The 19,032-nt window shown below is 35.5% G+C and overlaps 1 protein-coding gene and 3 pseudogenes across 1 annotated transcript; 2 read left to right on the top strand and 2 right to left on the bottom strand.

Moving 5' to 3' along the window:
- Nucleotides 1-1,597: 1,597 nt before the first annotated feature.
- Nucleotides 1,598-3,133, bottom strand: LOC120162220 (annotated as a pseudogene).
- Nucleotides 3,134-4,778: 1,645 nt separating this feature from the next.
- LOC120162219 (beta-fructofuranosidase, insoluble isoenzyme CWINV6-like) lies at nucleotides 4,779-5,885 on the bottom strand. The gene is made up of 4 exons (XM_039172395.1): nucleotides 5,595-5,885; nucleotides 5,359-5,523; nucleotides 5,115-5,273; nucleotides 4,779-5,019 (listed from the first exon to the last, which is right to left on the bottom strand). Exons 1-4 carry the CDS (start codon nucleotides 5,883-5,885, stop codon nucleotides 4,852-4,854), a joined length of 783 nt encoding a protein of 260 aa, XP_039028326.1. The 3' UTR covers nucleotides 4,779-4,851.
- Nucleotides 5,886-8,046: 2,161 nt separating this feature from the next.
- On the top strand, nucleotides 8,047-11,474 carry LOC120162039 (annotated as a pseudogene).
- A 954-nt stretch (nucleotides 11,475-12,428) lies between these two features.
- LOC120162216 lies at nucleotides 12,429-18,911 on the top strand (annotated as a pseudogene).
- Nucleotides 18,912-19,032: the final 121 nt, after the last annotated feature.

Here is a 19,032-nt window from a genome sequence, read left to right as displayed (position 1 = left end):
CTCTTTCCTTTCGTTATGCAATAAAAATGTTTTATCAGGAGTAAGAAATGGAGGATATGGACTTCAAGCTTGCAACGCAGAAATCGCAGCAGTAGATCAAGCTTCTGCTAAAACTTTTCGGCTTCTAAGGCAAGAATGAGCTGCCATCTGCATCCAAACTGTTTTACGTAGCTTCCTGGGACATTGAAAGTCCTTTTTTGGTCCTTTTTTTTAATTTCTTTCAAAGAAATTTTTTATACAGAAGTGTTCTTTAATTGTTTCTCAAATTAAAACAAATGATACATGATTAAGGTATACAAAGATTTTCTATTAAGGGAAGAATTCAGAAAATTTTAGGAAGAATCTACTTATAAAATTTCGATAAAAATAAATTATCAATAGAAAATAAAAAAAAATATTTAAAATACATGCAAGGTTAAAATTTTTAGAATTTTTAGAGGTCAGACTGTCCCTTGGGCCCATCCTGAATACATCAGTGCAACAAAGACGATGCTGAATGAATACCGCAGCAAAGACGATATCTTGAAACAAGCACAGGTACAACTCAATTTACCGTAATGACTAAAATTTGGGTTTCCAAAATTTGAGTTTCCAGGATGTCTGGCTGGTGTGATAGGAACCCTGGGAGATGTTAAAACGAAGCTGCAGACGAGGCAGGATTGCAGGAAGGAGCCCTCAAGAGAGAAAGTGGAATGGCTTATTCTCTCGCTCACAAGATATTGAAACGTTCTGAATTTCACCCTTTGTTTACGTCACGACCAAAGATTCAGAGGTCAAAGCCTGGGGCAACTAGTCAAACAAATAGCTCAGGATGGAGTTGGCTCAAACGTTGAACAGCAGCTCAGCCACAGGAGACGAGATTGATGGAACAATTACAGGCTGGATCTTATCTTCAGAAAAAACCCCACAATCAAAATATTGCTTAGGGTCCCATGCTCTATCATGAAATTCAGAAAGAACAATATGCAACTAGGATTTCCGCTAAACCTCCATGTTTCAGGCCACTCACTCATCCTCCTCAAGTCCAAGTTTCAACTTTCGGTTTGATCCAAGCTCAGCTTCATCTTCATCATGCACTTCAACTGGAAACACAATCTTGGATACAGATACAACAGAGGACAGTTGCAATAGTAGGGCAAACTCTATGAACTTAACAAATTCTACCAAGACAAGAAAAGAGCTGGCAATAATAACGTCATTAACAGAAACCAGAGGCAGTCGATGGAAGAGTTTACGTTCAAGAAGCAGTCCACCTGCAGGACTAGATAAAAGCTCAATGAAAAATCTCCACCGATCATGTGTATGAATATGGTGTCGGACATAGTAAAAACCTTACCAAGTCCTTTGCATCTGCAGAACATTTGTTCATTTAGTTCAGTGACAAGAGACTAAACTTCATGTTCTTTTCATGACTCCTATCTTTGCTCTGAACTTTGCCACTTGGCCAGATACAGCTTACAAAAGATCCAATCCTTACAGTAATGAGCTAATGATCATTTATTTCACCGTTCCATGCGGTATGTGAAATCATAAACAATCCTATAAGTTTCACAAACAAATATATAACAACATGAACAACAAAATCGTAGATTCCCTTGATGTGTTTTTTTTCTTGATCATGGATTTGACCTGAGATAACCCATTTGATCCATGAGTTCCTGCAAATCATCACCCCAGTCCGCTGGGTTTGCTGCCAAATCTTCGACTCGAACATCAACTTCAGCTTGATCACTCACCAACAATAATTCCTCCTCTGGTTCACCAGCTATCAGGTCTTCATTTATTAACTCTTCCCATATTGTGTCATTAACACCCAAGCTATCAGTCACACTTGACATGGGCATTTGACTTGTTATATGATCCTTGATTTCACTGCTCGATTCATTGTCCATGGCAGAAGCGAAAAATGTCTTGATTTCGGCCCCAATGGTAGCCACCTCTTCTTGCTCCTCAACTTGATCATTATCAACTACCACAGAGGCTGCTTCTTGTTGAAATTCTCTACACTGGGGCTCGCTTCTAGTCGCCGTTTTCGCCCAATTTCGACCCCCGGGACCTGTCTTTGCCAAGCAAATTGCTGAAAAAAAGTTGGGTTTCGGAGAGCTTTAGCAAGGAATGCCATTATCTGCTTCTGTTTCCTCTCTGTGCTCTGTAACCTTTCCTCCATTGCAACAACTTGGTCCCTTGAATGCTGCTGTTGTTGCCTTAATTGGACAATTCGGCTAGTAAAACACTTCGATCCCTCTTCAATCGCTCCAGCTCTTCATCTAATCCAAATTGTCCTAACTCAACACAAGCTCCTCATCCTTGATGTTGTGAACTTTGCACCAAATCTCTTCTACTTTTGATCGTTTTCAGTAGGTGTTGTTTCCCTCCCAGGAACCCTTCATTGGTAAATTCCCATCTATCTGGATCAATTTTTCTAAAACCCTGCATCCACAATTACAGTGATTACTCCACCTTGAAATAGCATCAAAACCGAAGATTGATCACCAATTTGTTAAGAGAAACCCCCCAACAATTTGTAAGTGAAAATACTTACATATGTATTGAGCTGGCGAATGAATCTGGAGAAATTTTTGTGCTTGAAATACCTAGGAAGTAGGGTGGTGGAGAATATGTGAGAATCCCACACAATGAAGCTATTACGAGCTTTACTCCATGAAACCACCAAGTCCGTCGAAGGATCTTCGACCATTTCGAAAATTTTGGTCAGGAACGGCGGCGGACCAACCTCATTAAGCCACTCCCGCGGCTACGGAATGGCACTCGAAGACGAAGATGATTAGGACCGTCTTGTATATTTTAGTGCCCTATACATAATAGTACAATAGTAAAATAGACTTTTTAAAATTAAAATATTATTTAATGTAAATCTTGAACTTAAAAAATCTTGAACTTAAAAAATCTTGAATCAAATATCTTAAATATACATACATATATATATATATATATATATATATATATATGCAAAAGATTTAAAAAAAATTGAAGATTCTTATAAATATTAGACCCTGTACGGTTGGTTAACCCGCACATACCTAGACCCTGATGATGACAACAATCCCGCAGCTCCAGGAGCAGCATACTTCAGTTGAGTTTCCTCTTCCTTTATTACCACCTCTCCTTTCATCAGCTCTTTCTAAAAAGAAAAACAATCTGCTACTGAGTTTTTACTCTGAGAGTTCTGTCTGAGATTGTTCATATTTGGCAGGAAAAAAAATGTACTAACAGAGCTCGTTGGCTTATTATGTTAATGAGAGTGATGTGTGTGTATATAAAAAGAGGTGGAAAAGAAAGTTCTAGAAAGTTCCTGGCATTTGGCAAAAAGGTTCTGAAAATTTCTGTATGGTTCCAGACAAGTGGAACCCACTTTATGATTTCACAAGATTTTTCATGTCTCCAGCTTTGGACACGCAAGCTGCTAGATTTTTCAGGGTTTTAGTTTGGACACATCAGGTCACTCAATGTTTAGTTTGGTTACCAATGAGTCACTTTTTTATAAAAATTATAATTTAGTCACTCAATTAAAATATTGTTACAAACAGTTCATTTTATCGTTAAAATTGAAATAAGTCTATTGTGGTTTGGTGTAATGACATTTTTAGTATCTAAAACTTATATATTATATCGATTTGGTCTTGATTCGAAATAATTCAATAAATCTAATCATTCATATTTAAACTTTCATCAATTGATCTTTTTTATACTGTCAAACTAAACGAGTTTGTCGAATCAAAGCAGCAGTTGGATAATTGCATTCTACTATAAATCATCAACTAGTTATTTTTAAATTGTTATTATACCAAGAAAGTAATAGAAAAATTATATAACAAATTTGGGAGAAGAACAACGTAAACTAAAATGGTAGAATTTTTAAATATAAACGATTAAATTTATTAAATTATTTTGAATTAAACTAATTTGATAGAATGTATAAGTTTTATAGACTAAAATTATTATTATACTAAACCATATCACTATTTCGTTTTATATTTAACGACTAATGATTTGTTTGTAATAATATCTTAATTGATTGATTAAATTATAATTTTTAGAAAAAAAGAACTCATTTATAACCAAACTAATAATTGACTGATCTTAAGTATATTTTAGCCAGAAATTTATGACCATTTTGCAAATTATTAATATCTTTGTATTATGTACGGAAGACTTTCACAAACTATGAATAATATACAAGCAATTTTAATTGTAATTTCCTAGACATGAACAAGGGACCACCTTGTTTACTTATTTCACAAGAAATCCTCAGATATAGTTTCGGTTTTCGTTGTCCTAGCACGATTCCGTGTTCTCCAAGCTTCCCCTGCAATTAATCTTGGCTTTATTCAAACTCCATGCATGCAAGCTTGAAATTGTTACACTCAGAGTTCCATTGTTGAATGCAAAAAGATGGCCTTCGTTGTTGATAGCCAGCTTTGGATAAACTCTTGCTGTGATACAAGTTCTTCCTTTTCCACCGAAACTCTCGATTATCGAGTGATCTATCTGCAAAAAAGATGGTACAAACACATCAACACACACACACAAAAAGGACCCTGCACCAGTAAATTGAGAACGGCGAACTCGATTCAACGCACCAAGGTTCTTAGTGGAACCATTTCCTGGTGCAAGTCGATGTCTACAAAAGCTCCGTATGTGGTTTTATCCAAATTGTTTCGCAACGATGACCTGTAAATAACATGTTTAAACATTGAATCAAATGAATGTGGATGACCTATTGCACAACTGTGGATAGTTCTGGAAAGCAGTAACCAATCTCTTCTGCTCACTGCACATAAGTACTACATATCTGTTATCGACTCGAAAAATCCTAAAGAAAATCGCAGATCATTCTTTCAAGTCCTTTGTTGCCAAAGCTAATAAACCAAATGGTCCGTATTTTCCAGTGACAAATGAATCTTTTCTGTCGCAGATTAGTTGGGGATCAACCAAACTGGTATCCATGAACTCTGCCTCTTCTAGTTCAGGCAATTCGAACATTGTTTCTATATCGACCTTTGAACAATGTAAGAAGGTTTTCATTATGATAATGCAATTACTTCAAATGCATATGATGGTGATTAGTGCACGACAATAGAGTTCTAACTCACCTTTGAAGCAGTGATGCCCGAAACTTCAAAAACCGATCCGCTTTTGAGATGCTTGCCATAAACATAGACTTGATTATCACGTAGATTGTTGAGTTCTTCCACTGGCCACTGTACTAATTGCTTTCCGGATCTATCTATCCAAATCTTCCTCGGAATTGCCTGCAAAGGAATTTCCGTAAACCATTAAGGATCAGTGTGATTCTAATACATCATGCAGCATCAGTGAATATGTAATGTCAATCACCTGAAGTCCAGACCATCCTTTATGTATATCATCTTCGGAACTATTGGATTCATTCACCCAAGCCCATAGTATCCTTCGGTTCTTCTTACTGTCAAAGAATGTCTTCGAGGCGTAGAATTTACCGTAATCAATTCTCAAGTCCGAACTGGTTCCCGTAAAGTCAGATCAGGAAGGAACTTTTCCTGCTCTGTATCGTAAGTCCCCACAAAGTAGTAATTATGGGAATTGAAACTTGCCTTCATAACATGCCTAACACTAGGATTTGTGACAGAGGTTTCAACCCCATTGGTGTTGTTAATCGACACAGGAAAGAAGTCCGGGCACTCCCACATATCGGTTTTCGATGTCGAATAAAGAGGTTTTGGATGCATAGTCCAGTTAACAAAATCTTTACTTTGGTATATTATGGCCATGCCCTGTTTATTGCTATAGCTCCCAATGACTACTTTCCAGGTTCCGTCGGGACCCTGCCAAGCAGTTGTTGGATCTCTAAAGTTATCTCCATTTACACCAATTGGTGGAGTCATTAGAGGGTTTCCAGAGTATTTGATCCATTCTATTAGCAACGGATCGGATCGATTTTATGGTGTTGCCAGGTTTTGAACGTGGTTATAGTTAGCATCAATGCCTGTGTATATAATGACCGGTTTATTCCCCGGAAGGATTGTTGCCGAACCCGAGATGCAACCCATGGCGTCAAATGGCTCGGATGGAACAAGTGCATTATCAAGACTGATCCAATTTATAAGATCATATTATGCAGAATGTGCCCACACCATACCATAGCCAAACAATGCACTGTGTGGATTGTATTGGTAGAATAAGTGATGAACTCCATTGTAGTACATTGGCCCTGCACCAGATGGAACAATAACTTACTAATCTTTTTTCACTGGTTTTGAAGATTTAACACCCAAACTTTTTATTTTTTTAAAGTAGTCATGACTAATACTTAGTGCGACACATGCTCGGACATGGGATGTCGCATGATCTTTCAAATATATGAAAAAACTTTAACGAAAAGTTCAACATATATCGATATTCGACACATATCATTGAGTCCATGTCACATAGGTGCTGTCTAAGAGATGATGCATACTATCGAACATCAAAGTTGTTTAATGATCTCGATTACATATTTGGACATGAATAAAACTTTAAAAATGCTTTTCTTACCATTAGGATCTGTGTAGTAAATGTCAGCCATTTCGTCCCATCATCGAAGCAGATCAGTTGAATCAATTGCCACCACCAAACAAACATAAAAACAAACACATGACAGTCAAAGAATTGAATGTTCCAAATATGTAAGCTGCAAGAACAAGATCAGTAAAGTTTGTCAGGAGACTGGAAGTGATGAGCTGTTCTGTAAGGCTGTTCTTCCGGTACTAAAGCCTTGAACGATTGAAACCTTGTATTGTCTGTCTCTGTTAGAAGATCACAGGCTTCCGCTTTAACCCCATCGATTAGCAGAAAACAAGAAATCCCGACAAACAAAAGCAGAGATTTATCCATGTTTTGCCACCCCAAAGGCTCAGATTCATACCTATGACTTCGTCCGAAAGATCAAAATTTATAGAAGGACAAAAGGCCAACCCAGGAATCTTCCGAGAACTGTTTTCATATGAAGAAAAACAATGTCTTCATGATCAAATGTGAAGAATTTACGCCATGATTAAAATAAGAAATAATTGTTGAATTTGCAATAAGAAGTGAAGAATTTGATAAGTGGATGAAACTGTGAGGTGGAAGCTTTACATCATCCACTTCATTATTGCTGCAGTCAGGTTGAATTGCGTGTGACAAATTTTCAACTACCTTAAATTCTGTCAATATCTGATTTTCTTAAATAAAATGCTATTTTGTAATTAGATTTAAATTAATCCATTTTATTATCAAATAATCATTTGGGTTGGTCTGAATTAGCTTGAATTGAAAGAAGGGTCCAAGTAATATCTTATTGGACCGGTTTACTTTGAACTTTGTTAAAAAAATTATCCAAAAATATATATACACAAACACGTAAGACCCAAATTAATATGCAACCTTCTTTTTGTTAAATATATATAATATTTATAATATTTTAAATTATTATTATATATTTTAATATATTCAAATCTACAACCTTTAAAATATTATAAAAAATTAATTAATTTAATTTTTAAATAATTTAAAAATAACGTTGAAAAGCAATAACTAACAATTTCGAATTGTACAATTGAAGAATCCTATACCCGTATTTTACATTTCAAATTTGTAAATAAAAATTTAAGATTAAAACAATGTTTATATTAAAATATAATTTAAAATAATTATTAAAATTTTATTTATAAATTAGGAAAATATATAAAAAAATTAAGACCTTTATTTCGATTTTTAAGTTCACACGAAGTCACATGATAAATGTACATTTAAATTTTTAATCTGAACAGTGAATGATTTAATATATTTTGAAATAGGAGAGTGTATCTCCAAATATATATTTCAATTTTTTTAAAATAGTTTCCTTTATATGAAGCATTACTCAACAATGCTAATGAAATTTTAACACAGTGGTTTTATCTAAGGGATTTAAATGGTAATTCGAGAAAATTTCAAAGGGCCAAAACAGCAAAAAAAAAAATGAAAGGGTAAATCCGACAATTCGCAAAGAAGATCTCCTCCTCTTGACCGACTGCCATTTCAAGACGCACATCAATGATCAAACCAAAAACCAAAGGCAGTTTTTTTTCACGCACTCTGTTATCTTGAAAGCATTTTATCCAAAATTAATCTAACGATTCACGCACTCGCCAGATTTTTCATCTTCCAACACTCGTTTTTCGTCTCATTCCCCCCCCCCACCATCCTTAATTTTCTCGCTAACCAAACAAACCCACGCAAGGGATAGATATAGAACATAGAAGGATAGGAAGATCAGACTATTTGTTTTGGTTTCTGTAAAAGGCGATGGCTTGGAGAGTCATAATCTCTCAGGTTATCTTCCCTCTCTTTTGAGCTTCGTTTTGCCGAGCTCTTCATATCTTCTTGTTCTGCCGTGATTGTTATTTATGTATTGGATTTGTATGATATGAGGTTTTAAAAATTGGAGATTGAGGGAACCCTACTTCTAAATATAAGATAGGTGTTGCCTTTGACACTTCAATCCGAGCTAAAGATTAGTTGAGTAGGATATTAAAGAGTAATGAAATTGAAATATATAATCTTCGATTTTAATTTCCGTTGGACGTATTACTAATTTTGCTTGAGCTGATTGGGACTTTTATTGGGTCAAAAAATGGGTTTTCCCTTTCTAAGGTGTTTCATTTTTCATTTAGTCAATTTGCATATTTGCAAATGCCGTATTCCATGAGATATTGTTTAAAGCGGTGAAGTTTTGAGGTGATTAGGTTGGTACGAAGCTTAGTTAATTTCTTTTGTGGATTATTTTTGCTTACTTTCGAGTAATTTGTATGTTAGACATATATTTTAATGTTTATTCCTTAAAATAAACGATAAGCCTCATTTTCATCTCAAAGCAGGTATCTAGACAGCAATCAGAACTGGGACAAGTTAGAAACTTGTTTAGCCAAGTTCATCTCTCTGGTATTTTTATTTGTTGAAGCTTTTTATATTATTTCATTATCTTCATAGCTTTTTTTCTTTTTGTCCATAAAATACTTGGATTTGCCTGTTCTCAACATAAAAACTTTGTTGCCTAAGCTGAAATATTGTTGGAGTGCAGGTAATAGGCTTTTGAGTGGCCAACAGAGGTTTAGGTCAAGCTATGCTGTCAATTTAGCTCGCAGAATCCGAGCTGCTGATGAAGCTAGCGAAGCTGCTAGTTTTAGGGAGCTATACCATAGAAATGATCCTGAGGCAGTGATAAGACTATTCGAAAGTCAGCCATCATTACATTCTAATCCATCTGCTCTTTCGGAATATGTTAAAGCATTAGTTAAAGTTGACAGGCTTGATGAAAGTGAGTTACTTAAGACATTACAAAAAAGGTAAGTGGGCTTGCTATCTTGCATCTTTAATTTCTTCTAAAATGTTAGTTTTGCAGTATTCTTTTTCCCACTTTGCTGGAGAAGTCATTGAACCTAGTTTCTAATTTGATGATGCTATTGAATTCTCTGTTAAACTATTATTAGGCCATTTATTTCTGATTAATTTCCACTCTTTGCCTTTGTGTATCTTTGTTAACTAGAGATTATTCAAATTACAGGTATCTCCAATTCAGCAGTTGAGGAAGAGAGTAAAAGTGGCCTTTCAGTTTTTCAAAATGAGGGGAAACCGACAAAACATGGTGTCCTAGGAACTGCTAGTGCTCCTATCCACATGGTGACTGCAGAAGGGGGGAATTTTAGAGATCAATTGTGGCGTACTGTTCGTAGTATTGCACTTGGCTTCTTGTTGATTTCTGGTGTTGGAGCCCTTATTGAGGATAGAGGGATTAGTAAAGGTAGAATGTTTAGATGACAAAATTTCCTCTAAATTGTCTGTGCATATTTGAACTGATAGTACTTTTTCTGGATTCTGACTGTTTGATAATCTTGTTTTAGGACTTGGTCTACACGAAGATGTGCTTGTGGAATCTAACACAAAATTTAATGATGTCAAAGGTGTTGACGAAGCAAAGGCAGAGTTAGAAGAAATTGTCCACTACCTTCGAGATCCTAAGTTGAATACACTTTTTGATTTAGTAAATATATCCCTCCCTCCCTCCCATTCTTTCTTTCTCTCTCTATTTACCTTTTCCCTTGTTGCAGCGCTTCACTCGTCTTGGTGGTAAGCTTCCAAAGGGAGTCTTGCTTGTTGGTCCACCTGGCAATGGGAAAACAATGTTAGCAAGAGCTATTGCTGGAGAGGCTGGGGTACCTTTCTTCTCCTGCAGTGGCAGTGAGTTTGAAGAGATGTTTGTTGGAGTTGGAGCTCGGAGAGTGAGAGATCTTTTTGCTGCTGCAAAGAAGTGATCACCATGTATTATATTTATTGATGAGATAGATGCCATAGGTGGAAGCCGTAATCCAAAGGACCAACAGTACATGAGAATGACTTTGAATCAGTTGCTTGTTGAATTGGATGGATTTAAACAGAATGAAGGAATTATTCTAATTGCAGCAACTAATTTTCCAGAATCATTGGATAAGGCGTTGGTCAGACCTGGAAGATTTGACCGCCGCATTATTATTCCTTTTCCAGATGTTGAAGGTCGGAGACAGATTCTGGAATCTCACATGTCAAAGGTACTGTGTTTCCTGTCCAGATGATGCTGCTCGGTAGGCCCTATTGGAGCATGTATCATAAAATTTGGCTTGATTTTAGCTTTTAAAAAATTAGCTGACCCTATTCCCATATGTAATGGGGGTAAGGGGAGGTAGGATAGTAGGCTGCCCCCAACGTCAGGTTGAGAGCAGCTTCCGTGGGAGACCTCCGGCAGTCAGAATTATGAATTGCCCACCGTGGGACTCGATCCCATGACTCTCCATATTAGACTTGTGTTCTTTCACTGTAATCATTGGTACTTGTGTTCTTTCACTGTAATCATTGGTCTTCGTAATATTTTCTGGCTGAATCATTGCGTTCAGTCATGCATGTCTAACTATTCGTTCTGGTCTATTGCAGGTGTTGAAGGGAGATGATGTTGATTTAATGATCATTGCTAGAGGTACTCCTGGATTCTCTGGTGCTGATCTTGCAAATCTGGTCAACGTTGCCGCTGTGAATGCTTCAATGCATGGTGCTAAAGAAGTGACAATGGCTGATCTTGAGTATGCAAAGGACAAGATCATATTGGGAAGTGAACGCAAGTCGGCAGTCATTTCTGAAGAGTCACGAAAACTGACCGCTTTCCATGAGGCTGGCCATGCCCTTGTTGCCATTCATTCGGATGGGGCACTTTCTGTTCACAAAGCAACCATAGTCCCTCGAGGGATGACCCTTGGTATGCAAAGTTACATTGACTTGGAGTATTGGAAAAATGCATGGCATCCCCCCTTTTTTATTTTCCTTTTAACAATTTTCCTTCTCATACAAGTGATATGTTCCTTTCAAGAGTTTACCTCCTTTGGGAATTGTTTGTAAAGCCTTGATAATAAAGTGCATTTTGATCTACTTGTATTGTTACTTGCTCGTTTCTTGCATCAATGGCGGAGTTGAGGGCCGTTTCCTGAGATCGGTCTTTTTATGTTCATTTTTTGCACTTGTTTTCATTTCGATTTGAGTCATTTGACCATGTTTCTTATGTGATGTATCCTATGATAGCTTCGAATCCCACGTGAGATTTCTGACCTTCACATGTGAGATAGTTTTGGGTCAACAATAACCTAAAAGTAGGATCGAATGAAGAGCACGCAATGCCGATTCTTCTGGCACACCAATTTGGCAGTTTCCACTGGTTTTGGGTACATTTTTCAATTGAATGTTTGTACCCAAGATTCATGCATACATTGGATTGGTTCACAACACTCTACGTAGCATGTCTTTCCATCATTGAAAAAATGAAGGATTCACCATCGAGTGGTGATGAGCCTTGACGATTTTCTTTATTTATCAAAAAGCATCTTCAAACTTGTCGGTTAAGTAATAAACTTTATGGTAAACTACTATATAGTCACCTGACTATATGGAAGTCTTTAGTTAGATAATTCAAGTTTAAAAAATTATAAAATGGTCATTTGAATTATCAAAAATTACAAAATGGTCACTAATAATTAATTTATATTCATCTTACGCATATATGCACGAATATATCCACGTGTGATGCTCCATGGATCGCGAGTCGATGGTAAGAGTTGTGATGAAAACTAAATATACATCATTCAGCACACAATCTACGCGTCCATAACTGAAAAAGAAGGTATCTATCTGCTTTACTTCGTCTTTCATGGTGTTTATATAAATAAGAACCCAATGTCAATTACCCACTACTCCTTTCAAGAAGCTTAAAATCCATTGCAGAAAAGGAAATCAACACTGGTAATCAAGAAACCTCTCTTTGCATTTTCGTATCAACTGGATCATGATTGCGAGAAGTGACTTCTTTTCTTATGCTGTGTTTCGCACATAATTAGATTTCCCTCGATCCAATGGACACATTAGATGTCCATTTAATGCGGAAAACCGTTTCTTTTTATGCTGTATTTGCAAAAACCACGTCCTCATTGCCTCCGGCTACAACTTCTTTACCCGCGTATCAACTCTCCCTCTCTCTGTATATTTGTGTGCTTGATTCTTCTTTTACTGATGGAACTTCAGTTCTTGACTTCAGTTCTTGCTTTGACTGGTGGATGGAATCCTCTGCCACAGAACGTAAGATATCTCCACTTCATCATGTAATGAAGTACAATATTGATTAATTGAAATTCAATCTTCGTGCTTCACTGATAAACAGTAGCAATCTGCGGTTCAGTGATGATGATACAAATCACTATGGTAATTCAGAGGAGAATGTCCATTGCAATAATATTGACTGCGACCTTGTCCTTGGCAAGAGATGTGTAAGTTCTTTACCTTTTTCTGTACGTCTCTGTTTTGTTGATTTATGTGTTTATGATTTCTGTTTCACTTGCCGTTTCAGGTTTCGAGTGGTCGATTGCTGAAGGAGATTCCAGTTAGGTTTTTTTCTATGGGAAGAACAAGAACCGGCCATTTTTCTTAGGCTGTAAGTTTGATTCCCTTTCCAGTTGAGTTCTGAATCGTATTGCTTATTGAATGAAAATGGCACCTGCAGGGAGCGTTTGATGTATTGGAATGGAATCCGGGTGGTTCGCCCTGAGGAGGCATTCGTTAACGAAATCTAGAGAAAAATTCAAGCCATAGTTTCGCTATAGAATAGACGGAAAACCACTGCCGTTGGTTTTGTTTTTCATTTTCTTTTTGCCGGAAGAATCTTTGATGTGCTTTTAAACATAGTTTTACAATTTGTTCTATAAATTCTCATTTTTACTGATTTTTTGTTTTCTTCTGCTATATGCATGTATTTTGTTTGCTGCAATTGGACTACGTAACGTTCACTATTGCATGGTATTCTATTTGGACTGCACGCAATGAGCCCTCTGTTAAATAAAAATTTATATTTTTATATATAAATATTAATATAAAAAATATATTTTGAATAGAAACAAATAAATCAAATCAAATGTTTGTTCAAACATGCAGTTTATATAAAATTAGACCTCACCCGAACCGATAAATTGTTTCGCAATCGTTTTGGCGTATCTAAGGCAAATCCGATATTATTATGCCACGTCGCCTTTGATTATACCATTAAATATATTTTATATAAATGATTTAATTTTTTACCCTCTAAAATTTTATAATTTTATAATACATATATTTTTAAAAAGACTATATTCTAACATAAGATTATATATTTAATTTATAATAATTAGACTTAATATTAAAATAAGTTCTTGTATCGAAAAACGTTTTTGTGCTTAAAGAGAATTTTATTAAAAATAGGTGTATAACGTTTTCAATGGAGATTTTTAGGTGTCTGGACCGTAACAGTAATTAAATTTGGTCGTTAAGTAACACGTCATGTTTTGATAATTTTAAAAATTTTATTTAAAATATTAAAAAATATATTTCTTTAAAAAAAACCAACAGCCACCCGAGTCCCCTTCTCTCCCTCCTCTCTTTTTTTTCCCTTCCCCTTTCCCCTTTTCATGGTTGTTGGCTGGCCATCTGTGATCGTCACCGCCATCTTCATCGGCACAGACGTTGACCCCCAATCAAACCCTCGTTGGTCTCTCGTCATAAAGTGTCATCGTTTGTTATAGAGAAACATTCGAAGGTTCGTCAAATTTTAAGCTATTGTTACCCTTTTTTATCGATTTTAGTCGATCCCGACGTCCATAAATCACACCACCACTACCATTCGAATCACCATGCAATTCCAGTCAAAACCCAAATGCTTGGAGATAATGGTGGCCAGAGATGCCTAATAATGATTGGTAATAAGGTTAAATGAAATATTTAAGTTTCTTAGAGTGTTTTTTTATAATTTCATTAAAAGCTCGAGTTTTTTTAATAAATAAATTAAGTTTTTTAATTTTTTAAATAATAATTTTATTATTAAAAAATTAAAAAATATAACGATAAGTACTTAAAAGTGTAACTGAGAAAACGTAAACACCTTATTTTAACAAAAATATCTTTAGACACCAAAATATTTTTAAAAATATTATTTAAATACTTATTTTTATATTAAGAATTAATATTTAATATTAAATTTTTAATTTATTTAAAAATTTCAATACATCACCTAAATATATATATAAAATCGGTCGAATTTTACGGATAGCTAGTTAGCTACTCCCTCCTTTTATTCCAAAGGACTACTTTGGTTGCGTTAGCGCCACCACTTAACACCGAAACGAATTTTATTTAAAATGCTTTTAACCAACGCAATGACTTTTCGATCGCTCTCGTTCTCACACGAACTGTTTTCTAAGCTTGGAACTCACCGAGTCATTGCAAAGACTACCGAATCCAGTCGGAATCTCTGCAAATCAACGCTATATTTGTTCCTCGCACTTGCCACTCCCTTCATTGCGTATCGCGGCTATCAATCCTTTACAATGTTTTGGTCTTCATCTTTATCTTCGTCTCACTCTCCCAAAATCGATACCGAATCTCTCCGCCGTCATCGAATCAGCTCTAGCAAGATTCACAACCCCGATGTTCTTCCAAGGTGACATTTATTTTGCCAACGGTTCTTAAAATCTTCATATATATAGTTAAATTGCTTGTTTCCAATTTGAAATTTTGAAGACATTCATACTATAGGTTCCGGTTATCTACTCTTCTTACTCAGGGGCGGATGTACAGCGCCATTGCACACCTATTATTTTGAGAAAAATATTAAATTTAATTTAATTTATTAATAGTAATACAAAAAAATAAGAAAATTTGTGTACCCAAATTTTTTTTAGAATAGGATATTAAAATTTTGAACTCTATTTTTTAATTTCTAGATCCGTCACTGTTCTTACTACGATATCAGCTTCCTCGGACTTGAGAAACTGTAAGATAATTTGAATTTCTTTTAGTTTTTATGTTTCTTTTTTTAATTTGATTAACTTCTATTTTTGGAAAAATAAGTTAGTTATTCGTGATTGATGCAGGCATCCTTTCGATTCTTCAAAATGGAGTCGGGTATGTCAGTTATTGATTTCGGAAGGTTATCTGGAAAAAAGCTCTATTGTTGAGCCATTGGAAGCTTCAACGGAGGATCTACTTGTGGTAATTGATTTTTTCCCCTCACTTGATTTATATACACTGTGGCTTAATAAAAAAAGCTTAGTTAATGAGGTCTCTACCTGCAGTTGACGCTGTAACCTAATGCTTGTAACCCCCCCCCCCACCACATAATGTCGCAGGTGCATACAGAAGCATACCTGAATAGCCTGAAGAACAGTGTGAATGTCGCCAAGATAACCGAGGTACCTTCTAGAATTTCCTTATGCAATAATTTTGTTGTTTTAGCATGAAATTGCTTTCTAGTATGATCTTATGGCCTGCACATGCATGGGATTATCCAGAAAAATTAGCATGATTACTTGTATTTCATTTTTAATGATTTTGGGTTCATGGGATTTTTGTTGTTGTGTATACCCCATTAAATCTTTTACTGGCTGAGGATTAAGTAGTTTCAAATGATGTTATTGTACTTCTTGGATTGATTCGAAGTGTTATGTTCTGTAGGTTCCTCCTGTAGCGATGTTACCCAATTGGCTTGTTCAGATGAAAGTTCTTTATCCGTTCCGAAAGCAGGTGAAGTCATAGACTCTATGTCTGCCTTGGAGCTAATTACATCATTTTCTTTTTCATTGGAGATTGAGTTTTATTTGAGACTAGTATTATAATGATCACATGACTACAGGTGGGTGGAACTGTATTGGCGGCTAAGTTCGCGAAGGAGCGAGGATGGGCTATCAATGTTGGAGGAGGGTTTCATCACTGTAGTGGTGGAAGGGGAGGTGGATTTTGTGCTTATGCAGACATTTCCCTTTGCATTCATTTTGCTTTTTTCGGTCAAATATATCAAGGTAATGGAATGTCTAGTTTAAAATCAACAGATGAAGTCCTTGCAATCTTATCTGACATCCTATTCTCAACTAATTAATTTTATACTTTACAATATTTTTCAAGGTGATGATAATTGATTTAGATGCACATCAAGGAAATGGTCATGAAATGGATTTTGGTAATGACGGTAAGGATGCTTTATTTTTCCTCTTGGTTCTCTAATTTTTTTTTATTTTGGATTTTCAATGCTTATGTTTAAACTGACAGAGCACGTTTATATCTTGGATATGTACAACCCTCAAATATACCCATTTGTAAGTGTTTTCTGTCTAAATCTGTATTGCATCTTCTCTAGTTGATCCTTGTATAAATAGTAGGAAGAGAATACTTTCTTACATTTTATTCATCAATATTGTGGGTATATACAAGTAATAAGTTCATATAATATATAAAGTAATCTCCTACATTAACTATTTAATATCATACATTAAATACACTATATACCGACCCTAATATTTTGCCTATAATTCTGTAACAAACCTGAACAGCCTCTTCATCTAGACCATAGTTTGCTGTCCTTGTAACTTTTTTTCTTTTTTCTTTATGCAATGAGTTTTGACCTTCTCCTGTTGAAATATCAACATAAGAGGACAAATCACCTCACCTTTCAGTTTTATTTTCTTTCATTAAATCTCTTCAGGATATGACTGCTAGAAATTATATTGATCTGAAGGTCGAAGTGGTGGTGAGCATCTCTCATCTTTTTAATGAAGTTAGCTCATTGCTGGCATTGTCTTTACCTGATTTTATTTTGTCATATATGAACAGACTGGGACTACAACTGACGAGTACTTGAAGCAATTGGATAAAGCACTTGCGGTAAATATTTCTTTTAGCTATCTTCTGCATGCTTTGTTCTGCATATTGCTGGATCTTTTTCAATTCTGATGTTCATATCTGCTGTATTTTATTTGACAACACTTACACATCTTTGCCTGATGACTTTACTCCAGATGCGTCCATTATGTCCATTATGTGTGTCTTTACAAGTTTCTCAGTTTTAACTTGAATATCATAACTATTGTTAAATCATATTTTTTGAAATACATTTAGTGCTTTTACTGTGTCTCTGCCTCTTCTTGTATTTATTGTTGTTATAATGTGAGATGCTTTTAACTCTGTTGCATTCTAACATGATTTCATCAGCATTTTTGCTAACTTGCTTCATCTTTTGCTTTGCATTTTTATCTCTATCACGTGTCCATCTTTCATTTTATTTACTTGTTATCTTTTATTAGGTTCATGTTATAAATACTGTATTAAAATGTTCTTATGCTATTACCACATTGTAGTTATTAGTTGCAAATTCCAGGTAGCGTGGAGTAATTTTGCCCCTGAGTTGATTATATACAATGCTGGCACTGATATCCTTGATGGAGATCCACTGGGTGGATTAAAGGTAAATTTATAATTGGATCCATTTGCTTAATTTTGTTCTATCTTTTTCTTTTCGCCAGTACATTTCCCTCTTCTATGAGAAGTAAAATGAGATCTTCATTAGACTTATGCTTTCTGTGAACCGATCATCTCTGATTTATCAACTTCTGGTAGAGAATCATCCTCCAGGTGATAGGCCTGGATGCTGCCTAGTATATCATAGAGAAAGAAGGAAGCTGGTTGAAGGAACACATACCTGTTTTATCTCAAATTGTGTGTTAACATGATCATGCTGATTCATAAAGATTTGGTAGTAATCTCCCAATGAACTCTGCTGAGCTTCACTTGCCTGCTTATAGTTTATTAACTGGATGGAGCTACATTGGTGATGATGCATCTTCAAATCATTAAAAGCATATTAAAACATTCATTTTTTCCACTAACCTCTGAAAGATAAGCCTTCATTTATAGTACATTCAGATCAATAATTAATTTTTTGAATAAAAAAGGACAGTAGGTAAGTAGTAATGAGGGTTTATAGATTATCATATAAAATTTAAGACAGATGTTGGTTTAAAAGTTTCTTGTAAGATTTTGGGACTGCAATTCTTGATGGGCATATTTGCAGAACCAAGAGCCATAAGTGCTTGCGGTGAATGGATGAAATGTCACATGAGGAAAAGAACGGTTAAGCAGTTTGAGATGGCTACGGCCAAGAGGGGTGCTTAGGATTGTTCATTTTCTTTTGTTTTTAAAATGCATCTTTTTATTGGATGTTACATCTTCGGATAATTTATATTTGTGAGTTTTCACTTATGGCTACTGGTCAGTTTTAATTTTCAGGTCAGTCCAGATGGGGTGGTCCAAAGAGATGAGAAGGTCTTCAGGTTTGCTCGTGAGAGAAACATCCCTATTGTCATGGTCACGTCAGGTTCGGTATCTTCAAACCTTTATAATATGCTTGATGAACTTCCTTTCCTAACATTTTTGTTGTTCTAGGTGGCTATATGAAAACCAGTGCCAGAGTCATAGCAAATTCCATAATAAACCTCTCAAAGAAAGGCTTGATAGATACAAGTGTCCGCAACGGAAGAAAATAAATGGCATTCGGCTTCTTTTCTGTCAATAAACAGTTCACTACAAAGGTCAGTTCTCTGAAGAGTTTCAAGGCATGAACTCTGTCCAAGTTACTTGTGCATTTTGTAACCCGAAGTGATCCTT

Source organism: Hibiscus syriacus, unplaced genomic scaffold, assembly GCF_006381635.1.
Source record: "Hibiscus syriacus cultivar Baekdansim isolate YM2019G1 unplaced genomic scaffold, ASM638163v2 tig00111402_pilon, whole genome shotgun sequence".
NCBI classification, from domain to species: domain Eukaryota; kingdom Viridiplantae; phylum Streptophyta; class Magnoliopsida; order Malvales; family Malvaceae; genus Hibiscus; species Hibiscus syriacus.
This window is presented reverse-complemented; position numbering and strand designations above follow the sequence as displayed.